Source organism: Chrysochloris asiatica, unplaced genomic scaffold (genome assembly GCF_000296735.1).
Source record: "Chrysochloris asiatica unplaced genomic scaffold, ChrAsi1.0 scaffold00010, whole genome shotgun sequence".
In the NCBI taxonomy this organism is placed as follows: domain Eukaryota; kingdom Metazoa; phylum Chordata; class Mammalia; order Afrosoricida; family Chrysochloridae; genus Chrysochloris; species Chrysochloris asiatica.
Window position 1 is genome coordinate 15005005 of NW_006408528.1, and position 17603 is coordinate 15022607.

General features: G+C 36.4%; 1 protein-coding gene across 1 annotated transcript in view; it reads left to right on the forward strand.

Annotated features, from left to right (window-relative positions):
- The window catches only part of CDK6 (cyclin-dependent kinase 6), a 292037-nt gene that overhangs the window by 75575 nt on the left and 198859 nt on the right, over positions 1–17603 (forward strand). Inside the window, exon 2 of the mRNA XM_006834296.1 lies at positions 6505–6640. Coding sequence (XP_006834359.1) covers positions 6505–6640 — 136 coding nt within the window. The remainder of the gene's footprint in view (positions 1–6504; positions 6641–17603) is intronic.

Sequence of the window (17603 nt, forward strand, 5' to 3'; positions counted from 1 at the left end):
TTTTTATTGTCCACCAAACTGACTGATTTGATTTGAAGTAACTCCAGAAGGAGTAAAAAAGCATCATAAATATTATATTTAAAAATTCCTAAGATTAATATTTGCAACTGCTTATTCAACATGCATTTCCTATCCACTATGACTAGTGCGGCTATTAATTTTTACTATGATAATGTTTACTAAACAAATGCAGTCAAACAAAAATTTCATTGTTTAGTGTAGAACAGTGTTTTTCAAAATATCTTCCACGGAATACTGGGCCTATAGAATGCCAGTGGCCGTCAGTGGAATTCAAAAAGGTGATTTATTGTTGTTGTTAAGTGTCGTTGACCTTGCAGTTCAAACCGACCTTGTGGTCAGTGTTTATCCTACAGCACCACACCAGGACTGCAGAAGTTGTCCTACAGATTTTCCTTGGACCTTTGTTCCCCTCTATGTCACCTATCAATCTCCAATGAGAATGTGAAACACTCCATTTTCCATGAATAATAAAAAGAATGGGCCATTCTTTTTGTAGCTTAGGAAAGTACATAATTATATATACTAAAATTCATACAAGGCATGTCCTGCTGTATGAACTGTTACACATGTCTCTTTAAAATGCCACTTTTTAAACTTTACCAATTAAAATTAGTGCTTTTTTTCTCTATGGCTTGTCATATCTTGGGCAGTTAGCAGTGGCTTTCATGGGCTCACTTTTATACATCTTGAGTGATATTTGGAAGGCCACTGTGAAATACAGTTGCTGCAGGTGGCATTAATGAGTCTTGATATTTTGAAGAGAGTTATAAAACTTTGAGAAATATCTTGTGTGTAAAATGTTATTCGTGAGTTGTGTCGCAGAAAGAGTGCTTGAAAACGGTTTCAGTGAGATGAAGCAATGTAGCATACAGCCAGGGATGTTAGGTAACTGCTGAGACAATGGTTTGGGGAGCAAGTGACCTTTTAGTTCATCAGTGTTGTATGTCCTTGTCAAAGTTTTTTACCTTTGAAAATTATTAAAACATGATGTTTTATATGTGTGTGTGTGTGTGTGTACAGTATAATTATATGTGTACACATATGCACACATACACATATGAATATTGTTGCTAAGTGCTGTCGAGTAGATTTGGACTCATAGCAACCCTATATAGGGTTTCCAAGGCTGTAAATCTTCGCAGGAGCAGAAAGCCTCTTCTTTCTCTCCCAGAGCAACTGGTGGGCTCAAACTGCTGATCTTGCAGTTCAAAATTAATTGCTCATCCTACAATACACTACAAAACAGATGTGTTAAAATCCTTGTTGCCTAGGCAATAATGAACTATGTATGGTTTCATTAAGGAAATATATTAATTAAATGGAAAACGATTTTGAAGTCACATTTAAGAAGCACAGCTATCTTGATGCATAGTATGACTCAGTTCCAATGTCTCTACTTTATTTCAGTGCATGTCATTTTTGGCTTATTGCTTTATATTTTATTGCAAAAGCAGAAGCAACAGATATAAAGGGAGAAAAAAGTGAAGTTGTCAAAGTATTTGAGTTTTATGTAAAGAAGATTGCTTCAAGGAGCTTATGAATGAACAGTAGTTATCTACAATTACCAAGTTGAAAGAGTTGTTTTGATAAACTCCCCAACTGTCAAATCCATTTATGAAACCAATCATATTTTTAATAAGAAGGGACTAAAATGATTTATACTACTATCTTTTGAGGGGGTAGATAGGAGTAAGGAATGATGATTAGATTTGGGACTATAGGCTAGGTCTAGGACTTCGTTTATTGCTAGGGTTATGGTTAGAAGTAGAGTTAGTGTTAAAGTTAGGGCCAAGAGTAAGGCTTGGTCTAGTTTTTACCGTTACAGTTAGGTTTCATTTATTTTCTTTTTTCCTTGAAATCTACTTGATTTTCTCTTCATTTGGAAGTTCTATTACTACATTATGCCCTCTTTTTTTATATTATGGTTTTTTTGTTGTTGTTACAACTGTATTCTCTATCAGTCTTACAGGTCTGTTTTACTTTGCATACTTTGATATCTGGGTTAAGGGTCGCTATGAGTTGGAACTGACTTGATGGCACTTAACAAAACCATATGGCGTTTGAGTATAGGGGATAATGTCCTGTATGTTAGTCTCAGGTTGTTGTCCGCTATTGTTGGTTTTCTGTCCAAATAACTCTCTTATGTATTTTTTATAAGGTTGGTCTGGTTTTTAAAAATTCTTTTAATTTCTGTTTCTCTAAAAATGATCAAATTTGGCCATCATATTTGACAGACAGTTTTGCTGAATATGTGATTCTTGGTTATTGATTGATTTCTTTATTTCAGAGTTTCCTATATGTCATTCTATTGTCTTCATGCCTGCATGGTTTCTACTAAGAAATCAGAAATAGTTCTTTGTAGGTAACTTTTTGTTTTCCCTGAGCTACTCTCAGGATTCTTTCTTTGTCTTTGGTCTTGAAAAATTTGACTATAATATGTCTTGGTGTTTTTCTTTTGGGATCTATCCTGTTTGATGTTCATTCAACTTCTTGAATAGCTGTTATACCTTTTATGATGTTGTTGTTGTTTAGCGCTGTTGAGTCGATTCTGACTCATAACAAACCTGTATAGGGTTTCTGAGGAGCATCTGTTTGATTTTAACCAGCCACCTTGCAGTTCAAACTGACCTTTCAATCCAGTATATTATCCCACAGTGCCACCCAAGACTCCCTTCATGCTGTTTGTTGTTGTTAAATGCCTTCAAGTCAGTTCCAACCCACAGCAACCCTGTATAGGGTTTCCGAGTAGAGGCTTGTGAGCTTGAACCGCTGATTTTGAGATTCAAACTGACTTTGCAGTCCAACACCACACCAGGGAAATTTTTTCCCAACAATTCTTGTACAATATTCTCTATGGGACTTTTTGTGTCTTCCTGTTCTGGAATTCCTGTCACATGTAAGTTATTCCTCTTGATAGTGTCCCACATAAATCTTAGACTTTTTTCTGAGTTTTTTTTCTCTCTCTCTCTCTTTTTTTTTTTACTGTTCATCTGGTGGTGGTGGTGGTGATGTGACGTGGAGTCGGTTCCAACTCATAGTGACCCTATACAGGGTTTCCTAGGCTGTAAATCTTTATGGGAGCAGAACAGCGGAAACTGTTCTCCGGTGGAACAGCTGGTAGTTTCTAACTGCTGACCTTGAGGTCAGCAGCCCGATTTGTAACCACTATTGCTACCAGACAAATATTGAGAGTATTTTCTTCAAATTCAGTCTTTTGACTTTCAATCGATTCAGTTCTATTTCTTTGCCCTTTCACTATATTATCTATTTCTGAAGTCTTGATATTAATCTTCTGGTTTATAATTGCTGTTTTTGTATGGTTGCCATGTTTTCAATTTGTTTGTCAGTTTGCTTCTTGAATTTTTCCATAGTTTTGTCTATGTTTTCTGTGATTTCATCTGCAGTTTTCTCTATCTTTCACTCAATAAGTTTCAAGCTGCCTAATTAGCATTCTTTCCAATTCCTTGTCAGGTATAGTTCTGATACAGTTTCTGGTGTTATGTTTTATGATTCTGTATTTTGATCACTTGTTTGAGGTACTATCTCTTGCTTCTTTGTGTAAATTGAAACTGTATGTTTTTTCCAAGGCATTGTGGTATCGTATTTATGTTTACTTGATGATTGAATATTGATGTATACTTAGGCACTCAGCAATGATTGAATATTGGTGTAGTCTCAGGCACCACCACCGCCAGCAATGCAGAACATGGATCAGCTGGTGGTCGTGGTAGAGACCAGGCAGAGCAGAGGTTGTGCAGGAGGGGACCTGAGAACACTCTCCAGCAGTGTCCTGTGCCTGTATCATCAGCCACTCACAGAAGCTCAGGATGGCTGTGCTGAGCCTCGCCAGTCCACAGCCCTCCTGTTTTTCTTCTCTCTCACTGCTCTTATATTCAGCTTAATTATGACTCGGTTGAACTTATTTCTATAACTATAGTAATAGCCTCTCTGTCTTCCTCTGAAGCTCAGGATTCCAGGATCACCATCTGTATCTGTGTCACTTGGTCTTTGTTGTAGAGGGTCTGCTTAGTGCATCTACTTTCTGTGCCATCTTGACCTGGACTAGTACTGTCTTTCGTAAATTTATTAGTTAGGAGATTTTACTTTGCCAGAATTGTATTCTAGAGTGAGTCACATTAGGGGAAAAATAAGTTCTAAAATAATTGATTATGTTTAGAAATCAGTATTTGGAAGATGCATATAAGGGAAATTTTTTAAAAATTGATTTTAATAGAGTGCTAGAAATCACCCCAAACTACTCATAATTTAAAGTAGTTTGGACCTGGCTGTGAAGTGTGTATACTTTTTGGTGTTCTGTTATTCACTCCAGCAGTAGATTTCACTTAGTTGTAGTGTTCTTTAGCATACTATAAAGTTTAGGTAGACTCCCAGAGAAGTACCAAATGTAGTAGCTCAGAAATGTGGTTGGGTGGATGATGAAATAGCCAGACATTTCAATTTTAATCCAGCTAATGTAAAAAGGAGCACTGGTAGTGTAGTGGTTACAAATCGGGCTGTGAACCGCAAGGTCACCACCGGTTCGAAACTACCAGCTGTTCCGCGGGAGAAAGATAAGGCATTCTGCTCCCATAAAGATTTACAGCCTCGGAAACCCTGTACAGGGTCGCTATGGGTCGGAACCGACTCCACGGCACACAACAACAACAATGTAAAAAGTGGAGTCCTGGTGTGGCGCTGTGGGTTAATACATCAGACTGCAAACTCATTTGAACTGCAAGGTTAAGGTTAGTGGTTCAAGCTCACCAGCTGCTCCTTGGAAACCCTATACAGGGTTGCTATGGGTCGGAATCAGCTCTACAGCACTTAACAACAATGACAATGTAAAAAGTGGATAATTGAGTCAACCCCAAGTTTAATACTTGGGTTGTTTGCACATTTTATAATTCATTACTTTCAACAGGGTGTTGATATAGCTAAAAAAAATGAAAGGCCTGAAAGGCTAAAATATCTAGGAATAAGCCTATCCAAGTACATAAAAGATTTAGCAAGGAAAACTGCAAAACAGTACTAAAAGAGAACTACATAAATGAAAAGCAATTTTTTTTTAAATCTATGCTTATGAAGACTTAACATTGTGAAAATGTTAATAATACCCAAAGCAATCTATAATGTAATCCTGATCTTAAAAAATGAAAGAAAACAATATGAAGAGCATATTATTATCCTTTTCTTAGTCCTGGTGAGGTGCTGTGGGTTAATGCGCCAGACTGCACAGGTGTTTGAACTGCAAGGTCGGCAGTTCACGCTCACCAGCTGCTCCTTGGAAACCCTATGCAGGGTCGCTATGGGTCGGAACCGACTCGACGGCGCTTGACAGCAAGAAGTCTTACATTGCATTTGGTGACATCTCGTGGCAGATAGTGTGCTGTGACTCAGACTGAAGGAACAATTACCCTTTGGCTTAAAGTCTTTTGCCTACTGACGGTTTTGTTTTTCAAACTTAAATTTTGAATTAGTTGTGAGATTTTGTAGAAGAAAAATTCAGTTTTCCAATCCAAACTTAATTATAATGTTTGTTTCTGTCTTTATCATCTAGGGATGACATAGTTTCTAATGAAGGAGTTTGTTGTCTTATTTCTTCAAAAAGAAGTGATAAAATTCCACAATGTAGATTTAACATGATATTTGAAAATAATGACGGATGTATATCTTTTCAGGGCCATGATAATATGCCAGGGAGAAATAAGCTAAATTTCTCTTGATTCCATCATACTTATTTTCACAGGCATGATTATAGAAGTGCCACTATTGTCAAGTCGATTACAACTCACAACCCTATAGCATATAGTAGAACTTCTCTGTAGAGATTCTGAGACTTTAAATCTTTATGGGAGGCAGAAACCTCATCTTACTCTTACAGAGCGCCTGGTGAGTTTGAACCACTGACCTTATGGTTAGCAGGTCAATCCACAAAAACCTTCATTGCAGGTTCTAGCATTTCAAAAGAACACTCAATTTATCTCAATAATTCTTACACTACAAGCTAAAAAGAAGCACATTTTGCATGTTGTTGATGGTAAGTGTCACCAGGTCGGTTTCAACCCTCCTCACCGAGGAGCAACTGGTGAGTTTGAACTTCTGACCTTTCAGTTAACAGTCCAGTGCTTATTCTATAGTGCCATACCAGGACTTCACTATTTTGCTTAGCCTTCACTTTTTAAAACTATATCATCAAGTTCTACCTAAGATCTTTACCAAGGAAACCCCAACCCTACTTGTCTTATAGGAATGTCAAGGGCGTTAAGTGCTCCTTTCCTTAACATTGTTATCAAAGTATCAGACACCATTAGTCATTTTCACATATGATCACACACACACACACACACACACACACAAGAATAAGTCAAAAAGGGATGATCATTTTGTTCATTATTGTGCGATAAAATTGAGGACTATGTATAAAAATTAGAAGTTAACTTCTTTGCTATTTTCCATATCATATTTCTTTCTTTTTCCTTCTAGGTTGTTTGATGTGTGCACAGTGTCACGAACAGACAGAGAAACCAAACTAACATTAGTATTTGAACATGTTGATCAAGATTTGACCACTTACTTGGATAAGGTTCCGGAGCCTGGAGTGCCCACTGAAACCATAAAGGTACCAAGAATCATCTTTCTGCCCGTTCAAGCAGTTACACTACTGTAGTCTATTAAGTAATGGCATTCTTTCTTTATGAAAATAGCCAGAAATACTGGCTGGAGCTTAATATATAATTAAAATATCAAGTAAGGGGGACATTCAAAGACTAGATTAGTATATTAAGATTAATGTATTAATTAATCTATAATAAGTTTATATATTAAGCCTTGGAGCTAAATATATAAATAAAAATATAACCTAAGGGGATGTTCAAATAAGAGATTGATGCTAGTTCATGAATTTTAGGGCCCAGTGGGAAAAAAAAAATTTAGTTTTAATATGTGAGGGTAAGTCAAAAAAGTATTGCTACAAAATCATTGAAACTGTAATTAAACAAAAATATCAAACTGTGAAGCTGTTGTTTCCAACATGCCCTCCATCTAGGTTTAAACACTTATAAAGGCAGTGTTTCCATCTCTCTAACTCTTCTGCAAAGAATTCTGTGCTCTTCGATTTTATACCACATCGAAACAATTTTGACAGCTTCAAGGGACTCAAACCATGGTCCTTTTAATTGTTCTTTGAGTTACGTAAACAAAAACAAGTCTGAAGAGGCAAAATCAGGACTGCAGGAATATGCAGGTAGGTGCATCATCATGATGGAGAAAAAAATTCCTCATTGCACCTTTCCTGGCTTTTGTCTCACTAATGCAGTTTTCAGTTTTCTTAAATCTTCATAATAATCCTCCATGAGCAACCTACGTCCTTTGAGAAAAACCTATTAAGAATGTCCCCTTGGTGGTGGTTTTGTACTGTGGAGTCAGTTATGACTCATAGCAACCCTGTATAGGGTTTCCGAAGCTGTAAATCTTTACAGGAACAGAAAGCCTCATCTTTCTCCTGCGGAACAGCTGGTAATTTTGAACTGCTGACCTTAAGGTTCGCAGCCTGATTCATAACCACTACGCTACCAGAGCTCCTTAATGCCCCCTTGGGAATCATAAACATCAGTTACCGTAACTTTCTAAGCTGATCTCTTTGCCTTGAATTGAACTGGCCCAGCAGATCCCCTGAGAAGCCACTGTTTTGATTGAGCCCTTTTCTTCTGAAGGTACCCTGATGAGACCAAACCAAGTCTACAACTAAGAGAACTTGTTTGCAGCCACCCACTGATCACAGAGACATGTTTTGTTTGGAATAAACTCATGCATGAATGAAATAGAACCCTTTATGAAATAGAATGAAATAGAATACTTTAGATTTATCCTCATGTGTGTGAGTGTGTGTATATGTAGATTCCTTTGGAAAATACTCTGCTGTGTAGACTTTCAAAATGTAATGTCTTTGCTCACCTTCTCCTTTAATTTGGCATTTAAACTTGCCTGTCTAGTGAATTACCTTTCCTATTATGTAACCAGGCTTCTGAGCTATCTTATTAAGTCTTTGAGAACCTAGTATCATTTTTGGACATTCTGTCCACATGCGCATTTGATGAACTTGATGATATAATTTTTAAACATGTTTTGTTTAGTATAGTTGGTAATATAATTTTACAAAGAGGCACTGAAATGTTTCACAGAAGATCAGTAGTTTTTCTAAAATAGACCACAGTCTTTGAGCTCAAGACCATATGGCCTCTTTTGATGGTTCAATCTTGGAACAAAAATGGTATTTTATTTACTTAGCTCTATGATAAGTGAATTCTATAGAGCTTGAGAACACCAGAAAAACTCAATGTTTATGTGTTTGTGTGGGTCATTTTCTTTGTGAATTAGATTTCATTTTATCTTCAATTGAGCGTTTCTTAGATATTTCTGCTGATTACAATATTTTTCAGTAAGAGATAAAATATACTATTAGATTTATTTTGTAAAACCCAGACTTCAGAGACTAATACACACTTAATAGCACCTGTTTTATGCCTCTGGGAAATATCTGTTTTCATGAATCTTATCTACTTGCAGTAAACAGTGACTCTGATGTCAGTATGGGATGCCCAGGACTGATTTATCTTTCCTGATTTGACATAATGCAAAGCGACTGACTGGTCCTCTGTCCTGCTGATGAGGAAAGTCCTAACTCCTTTTCTCCTCTTACCCTTAAAGTAATCAAGCCCTGGCCTCTCTCAGCTCCTGGTGGTGGTCTCCACTTTGCCTGAATTAGGAGCAGGTGATTTGTCTCATCTTTGCAGGACACAGAGCAAATTAACATGAAAATATCTCTTCTCTGAAAACAAGGCAGGCTTCAGTGCCCTGTCACTGCTGGTCATTAGCCATCTGCCACCAACACTCATACTCTGTTTATCACATTTGAAATTCAGAGCAGATGTTGCATAATAAAGTGATTCCAAAAACAAGGCAAGAAATTCAGAGAACCAAATACTCTACAAAAATGTTGACGATTGTGGAAGGAGAATGTTTTCAACCTAGTATCTTCATGGCTGGAGTAATTGAATAGACCCTCTCTAAACAATCTTAGTGTGCATATCTTTCCTGGCAGCTAATGGAGAAACTATTTCTCATAGTAACATGAGTTGTGTGTGTCTGTGTGAGAGAGAGAAAAAGAGAGAAAGAAATAGAACATTTAAAAAATACCTAAGAGAACTATGTAGTCAAATGTCTTTTTAGAAGGAAAGTGGGGTATGATAAGACTAGTTTAGATGCAAAGGGCTAGTTTGAATACCACATAGCTCGGTCATGGCAGTGCTGACTTGTACCATAAGATGGGCCTTGGCAAAACAATTTGACTGAACATAGCTCTTCCCACCACATTGGCACTGTTGGATCTCTCAGCGCTCACGAACATGGCTTCCCACTTAGTTTATTTGGTACTCAGCACCAACACTGTCTTACTTGACCCTTTGATGCTCTCAGCCCACCAACATCCTCCAGCTTCACTTTGCTCCCAGCTTCTCATTAACACCTGATGTTAAAGCTCTCTCCACACTGAGAACTCAGAATCTTTTCTTTTTCATTCTACTGCCCTTTTGCATTGACACAGGATTTGATTGAATTGATTGTTGTAGTATTTTATCTAATTGATTTATGCACATGATTTGTTGTTGGGAGTTGTTGAGTCAATTCCCACTCATAGTTACCCTGTAAGTTACCACCCCCCATGTGACAGTAGAACTGCCCCCAGAGGGTTTACTTGACTGTGATAATTACAGAAGTAACTGCCAGGTTTTTCTCCTGCAAAGCTGTTGAGCTGTCAGCCTTTTGACTAGCAGGGGAATGTGCTCCATAAAAAACTCTACCATCCATAGCATATTAACTATTGTGTCTTCAGTCATCTCTAATTAAAGAAAAAACATATCAAAACTTCCATCTAGAATATCAGAACTCTAGATTATTACTTGTGCAAAAGTCAGCTTCAAGTATAGTTTGTTGCTCAAATGAAAGGAGGTTTCCTACATTCACAGCCCTGCCCTCACATATATGAGCTATATGAATGAATGTATCTGTTTATTTTTGAAGAGCATCATATTGTCAAGTAAAAGTTAAGGAGCCAGTCACAAAATAGAGGGTTAAATCAAAGTAACACCAGCATTTGATCATTGACTCAAATAGGAGGGTAGTGAGTCAACACTTGAGTTTAATCCAAATATAGGGAGAAATGTGGAGTGGGTGAGAGCTTTAACAACAGTGGTAACTTTATTCTCCTAAACTCTGAAATTCAGATCAGAAACTTGGAAATAAGTGAAATCTTGAGTGTAATCACCGGATTTCACACCCTTACTAATAATTCCCATTTGCTTTTCCCCTCCCCTCATCAGAAACATACTGCCCCTTCTAGTAACTCAAAGAACTTCTTCAGAGAGAACACTTTTATGTAATTCTGAGGACTGTCAAATCCTTATGCAATTTTCTAACTGCTTCTATGAGCTAAAAATTTCTGGAAGGAAAGGAGGACAGAATTATGCAAATACTTGATATCTAAAAATATGTGATAACAAATTAACAGAGTTCTTTAGTTCTTTGAACAGGAACTATGGGTTTTTAAACAGTTTAATGTCTTCCTAAAGATACTAGGAATATACTGACTACATAAAATAGTGCAAATGATGATTTTGATCATTCTAATCCTATCTCATGCAGCACCCTTAGGATTCCTTCTCTGGCCACCTCAGTGAAAACTCCTTGTCTAGTTACAGTTTACTACATTATTATCTTATTCTGTTCTCGTCATAGAATTACCTGAAATTATCTCATTCATTTTTCATGTTTATTATCTATATTTTCCAACTAGAAAATAAGACAACTGAAGTCAGGCCTCTAGATTATTACAGCATGCCTAGTGCCAGGAAGATAGTGGCCCCTCAGTGAAGCATGTGTTAGTGTGTGTATATATAGGTGTTTACTTTTCTTAACTCGGAAATAAGACATCCATTATCCCCATTATACAAATGAGAAATTGATAGTTTTCAAGGAAAATTGTTTCTTATATGAGCTAAGGGATATCTTATCTCAGTACATCTATTAGGCTATGTTTTAGTCAGTTATTTATGGTGATCAGAGTCACTGGTCGGAATTTTTGTATTACAACTAAGAATTGCTTGGTTGGCTTTATTTAGATATAGTCTATAAATAATAACTCATCTCGACTAGAACAATAAAACATTTTGATCTTTTAATGTAGTACTGACAACTAAATTCCAGAGATCATTTTTTTTCCATGTTGGACTTTTGTATACGTTTTATACTAAGGATGGGAAACCAAGTCTAATGAAGATAATAAGTTTCCCTATGTGTAAAACTCTCGTCTTCAGTATGAGTAGAAGCTCCAAAGGATTAAATTATTTTTAAAGTTAAATTTAAAATACTGGTGTGGTACTATAGGAGAAACAATAGACTGCAAGATTGATTTGAACCACAAGTTCAACGGTTTGAACTCACCAGCCAGTCCTCGGAAACCCTGTACAGGGGTGCTAAGAATCAGAATTGACTCGACGGCACTTAAGAACAGCAACAACAATCCTATATATATTAATTTGGATTTTTATTCTCCATATACAGAATTTTCAGATACTTATATGCACTACATAGACTAGAAGTTTAAAAAGTCCCATTCTATTAGACCAGCTGTTCACAATTTGTCATATTAGCATACCAAATTATAAATTAGTGGAAGGCATATAGAGAAGGTATCTCATTTATTTGAGAGAATATCACACTTCCCATCACTTAGTAAGACAGGAGAGATTAATCAATTAGGTGAACAATTGCACGTAAGGATTCTGTTCAATTCAGAAAGGGACTGTTGATTCTAGTTAATATTTGTTGAATGAACAAGTGTAATGATGTCTTACAAACCCTATGGGGACAGTTATGAGAATAAATGTCTTTAGTATATAAAATATGATTGTAATTTTTATCATTCTAATCTTCCTCATCATCACCCTCAAAGATCAAAATTCTCCAGCCATACTGACTCTGATGAATATGACCTACATTTAGATTTATATATCTAAGTCAGGTGACTCGGTAGTCTTATGGTTGAATCTTAAGGAGTAAAATCAAATTCATTGAAGATGAGACATGAACAAGTCAGCCAAACAATAGACAGGCCTATAAGGTGAACAATAGCATCAGGGAAGTACACAGTCTCCTTAGAACAATCAGCCATACAAGATCAAAAGGCAGCAATAACCCAGGGATAAAGTGTAGAAGGCTGGGAGGAATAGGAAAGACGGATGAAGGGAAACAGTAAACACAGGGAGGAAGTGGGATGAGCGCTGTTACTGTGGGGATTGCCATCAATGTGACAAAACAAAAGGTGTGTGAATTGGGGAATGCAAAACCAATTTGCTCTGTAAACTTTCATCCAAAGCACAGTTTAAAACAAAAGCAATGAATAAGGATCAGTCTCGTCTCTGAAAACCCTGGATACTACCATACAGTGGTTAGCTTAATGTAGATGCCTGGGAAATTTTGCAATTGTAAGCTAATGTGTTGTTGTTGTTGTTAAGTGCCTTTGAGTTGGTTCCGACCCATAGCGACCCTGTACAGGGTTTCCGAGGGTGTAAATACTTATGGGAGTAGAAAGCCTCATCTTTCTCCCGCGGAGCGGCTGGTAGTTTCGAATGTAGTGCTCATTTAAAATGCACTGTTCTGCCCTAATGGATCTCATGTCCCATCCCCAAACAGAATCTCAGGAGAGAGTGTTTTTGTAAATTCCCTATAAAGACTCTTATAAGGAGCTCTGGTGGTACAACAATTAGAGCTTGACTGCTATCCTAAAGGTTGGCAGTTCAAACCCACCCAGTGGCTCCAGAAAATTCCATAGAGCTCCAGAAAACTCTACACTTATCCCATGAGGTCACTATGAGTCAAGATAGATTCTATGGCACCGACCAACAACAACAATGATGCTCATATAAACACTGAAATTTAAAAACTATTGTCTTCTCTTTGGATATATGACTCAACCAGGAAATGGGAAACATCTTTACATTCTGAGATAATTCTGACCTCTGGAATATTTGCTTGATCTCAGCCGTTCAGCTTTAACATAAGCTCAGGTTAGGTCAGGTATGATATTTTAACTAAAACCATCCCAATTTGTGATACTGGTTTAAAAACAATGAAGTTTTATTCCCTAAGCTTTATTCTTATTAGAAAATGCTCATTTCTTAAGAGGAGATAAGAATTAAAGGCAACATATTTAAAAAGTAGGAAAATTCTAAAGCCACCTGTTATTGTTGTTATGTGCCGTGGAGTCGGTTCCAACTCATAACAACCCTGTACAGGGTTTCCAAGGCTGTAAATCTTTACAGGAGCAGAAAGCTTCATCTTTTTCCCATGGAACAGCTGATAGTTTCAAACTGCTGACCTTGCGGTTCGCAGCCCGATTCGTAACCACTATGTTACCAGAGCTCCTTTAAAGACAACTAGATATCCTTAAAAAAAAAATTAGTGTTCGTGACACATCATAATTTGACCTTTGTAAAAGGCTTTTTTGTTTCACATATACCTAAGTTTTCACAGTCCTCTGAAATCTTAAATTAGTAAACTGTAGTAGACTTGCTAGTATAATTGGTCAGAATTCCTAATAACCCTGTTTAAGAGCTGAAGAACAAAAAGTATGAAACATGTGGGGCTCAGAGTCTTAGACTTTTAGTGCTGACACCAAAGTAGCCAGATAGAGTATTCAGATATTCTCCTTTTGGCTCATATATTAAAACCCAGGACTGTCCAGAATCTTTTTTTTTTTTCCAGTTGTGGCTCTAAGCACTTAACAAATACAAGCTAGTAGCTTTGTTGAGTTTTATATTTATCACTATTTTCTGCTGTCCCTAACCATACTTGTTATTTTTTTTCCTTTCTTGGACAAAGCCAAAGAAATATTTATCATTCTACTCTAGTTTCAAGACGGGTCGGGTGGGTAGCCTTTTACAAAGGTCAAATTATGATGTGTCACGAACACTAATTTTTTTTTTAAGGATATCTAGTTGTCTTTAAAGGAGCTCTGGTAGCGTAGTGGTTACGAATCGGACTGCGAACCTTAAGGTCAGCGGTTCGAAACTACCAGCCGCTCCGCGGGAGAAAGATGAGGCTTTCTACTCCCGTAAAGATTTACACCCTCGGAAACCCTGTACAGGGTCGCTATGGGTCGGACCCGACTCGATGGCACTCAACAACAACAACAACAACTACTCTAGTTTAGTCACACCATTTTTCCACATGAAAAATTAAAATAGAACATAGAGAATTAGGAAGTACAAGGCATAGAGAGTTATGCAATGAGTTGAGTTTATGAACTGCCACATTAAAGAGTATATTAGTGTCTAAATAGAGCACTCAGATATTAATTGATCTGGAAACAGTTATCCTCAACTTAAGATCGTTTACAAATTTGAATGGTGGTGGTAGTTGAGCACCATTGAATCAGTTCTGACTCATAGCGAACCTGGATAGGGTTTCTGAAGCTGTCAATGTAGATGAGAGCAGAAAACCTCATCTTTCTCCCTTGGAGCCACTGATCAGTTATAACTGCTGTTAGTAAAGAAGTGCTCCTTGCCAACATTTTAATTTTCCCTAAGGTATCATATTTTAATATTCACATCTGCAACTGAGAAACGTCACCCAAAACTGAAAAGTTCTTAGATTAAGATAGAGTCAAAAGTGTAAGAAAGGGTCCTAGGAGTATGTATTAAAATTCTGGAAGACAAAGTACAAAAAGAGGGGGGAAATGGGTTGAGGGTAATAAGAGAATTGAGTGAATGGACCCAGGAAAAAAGAAGAGATTTTTTTTTAAATAAGTAAAATAGCCTTTCTTAAATTCAAGCATTTATGCTGAGTATAAATATCTATAACATTACATTGCTGACTTTTGTCCCTCATCCTGATTATTATCCTAACTGTAGCCATTTATCTTATAAGCTTCAAGATTCTTTAATATTTTAACCAGAAATTAAAGATGGGTTGATTTATGTCTTTAACTAAAATCCATCCTGGTAAATGGCTTACAAGTACATAAATACCAGTTGAGTTTTGTCTTAGACATCATCTGCACCAAATGTTGCTATTATACTTAAAGGCCTTGATGTGCCTCTCATCATTCCTGTAAGACCTTGGTAGGTCCTTACACTTAGGAACTTGGACGAAAGAAAAATATAAATTACATTAGAATGAATTAAGAAAAGAGTTGCATTTTGGTATCCTCCCAAGTGGAGAGATTTATGAAAGCATCTCACACCAAGAGAAAGGACTTCTTTCCTTTTCTGTTTCAACTCCGCCATCATTCCCACCACAATTTCACAGGACTTCTTACTTTATTTATCACCAAGTTCCATAATTAACATATGGTTCATGTTATTGATTTCTCAGGTTTCAAAGTAAAATAAATTGAGCTTTATTCCACGTTTAGAATATACAGTTTTTTTAAGGAACTCTAAACAAAGACACGCATTATTTGTAAGTTAGGGAGCAGCTGCCAGAAAACAGAAAATTAGGAATGGAGTCATGGGTGAAATAATGGAGATACTGTTCAGAGGTAACCCTTTGTACAGCAGGAAATTTTCCTTAGAAAAGAGACAGCTGAGTTTGCTTGTAAATTTTGCTAGAAACAGACCTGATTGGTAGAAGGCTGAAGACAGCACTTTGAGCATCGGATACCCAGCAAGTACCCTTCTTAATGTTTTTGTGTAAAGTCCAAACACTTTATACTTTCTAAAGATATGTATGTATGGAGAGACGGTTTTTACTTTAATGAGTAGAATAATATATAAGTAAATACTTGCCAGATCTGAGAGTAGAGAAGGACTTTCTTTCTAACTGTAAAAACAGTAGATGGTATCACAAAGAAAAGATGCATGTATTAGACTGTAAAATTTTTAATATTGAAATATTATAAATAAAACTAAAAGGCAAAGTATTATATAATTAGAAAAATATTACAGATTTAATATCCTTAACATATAAAAAGTCCTTACAAACAATAAGAAAAAGAAAACTATCCTAAAACTATTCGCAGTCTTGAAATACATTTCAACTGCATGTATTAAAAAACTAAAAGAAAATACAATAAAATGCGTGGCATTGTGTGATAAAATACTGGTGAATTTGAACTGCCAGCCGTGCAGTCTAACGCATTATCCTTTGATGCCACACCAGGACTCTCTGTATTTCTCTCTATATATATTGTTATTGTTGATATGTACATAATATATTATTATATATGATTTGAAATAGCATGTACATTGAACCATATGAAATTGCCAATGGTTAACTATTTTTACTCTATAAAAAATATTGTCAATTTTATGTGATTCACTGTAATACTTTTATAATCCAACAAAAAAGCATTCAATATACATTTTAATGGGGAAGCCCTTCTATTACAAAATAGTTGAAATTCTTAAATCTGAATCTCCTATGTGTTGTGTTCAACTGCTTACTGGATTACATTTCAAAATAAAATCCATAGTTCTGTAACGTTTGCAGTTGAATAGTCAGCCACTATTACAATGTGGCATTTGAATTGAGAGAAGGCTATTTTAATATATAGCCCAAGATAAGAATTAACAAGAGGGTATCATGTCTTCTACTGTTAGGTAAAATATTTACAATATTTTGTAAAATAATCTATACACTAAAAACATTCAGTGCTTGTTTATTGATGATGATGATGACGATGATGTGTTGACAAAATGGCAGATGTTGAAAGACTACAAAAAAAAGATGCCATCGGTTTTTCTAGTAATACTTAAGGATTTTATTTTTAATCTTATTAGCATTTTACAGTTAAGTAGTACAGTTGGGCTATGGAATACTTTAGTTTGCTTATAAATGGAAGTAATTGCTGGTAAGAGGAACATTTAATAATAATGTGTACTTATAGAAAGTGAGGTGGCACAAGAGGCACTCACTCATCTATGGCAAGAAATTTGGAAGACAACTATGTGGCTGACTGATTGGAAGAGATCCATATTTGTGCCCATTCCAAAGAGAGGTGATCCAACGGAATGCAGAAATCATCAGACAATCTCTTTGCTATCCCATGTAAGTAAAGTTTTACTAAAGGTATTACAGAAATGGCTGCAACCATATATTGACAGAGAACTTCCAGAGGTTCAAGCTGGATTCAGAAGAGGCGGTGGAACGAGGAATATCATTACTGATGTCCAATGGATCTTGGCTGAAAGCAGAGAATATCAGAAAGATGTTTACCTGTGCTTTATTGACTACACAAAGGCTTTCGATTATGTGGATCATGACAAGCTATGGACAACATTGCAAAGTATGAGTATTCCGGAACACTTAATTGTGCTAATGAGGAATCTGTACCTGGACCAAGAGGCAGTTGTTCAAACACTGAATAGTGTAAAGTAAAGAAAGGTGTGCAACAGGATTGTGTTCTTTCACCATACTTATTCAGCCTTTATGCTGACCAAATAATCCAAGAAGCTGGATTATATGAAGAAAAACATGGCATCAGGATTGGAGGAAGACTCATTAACAACCTGCGATATGCAGATGAT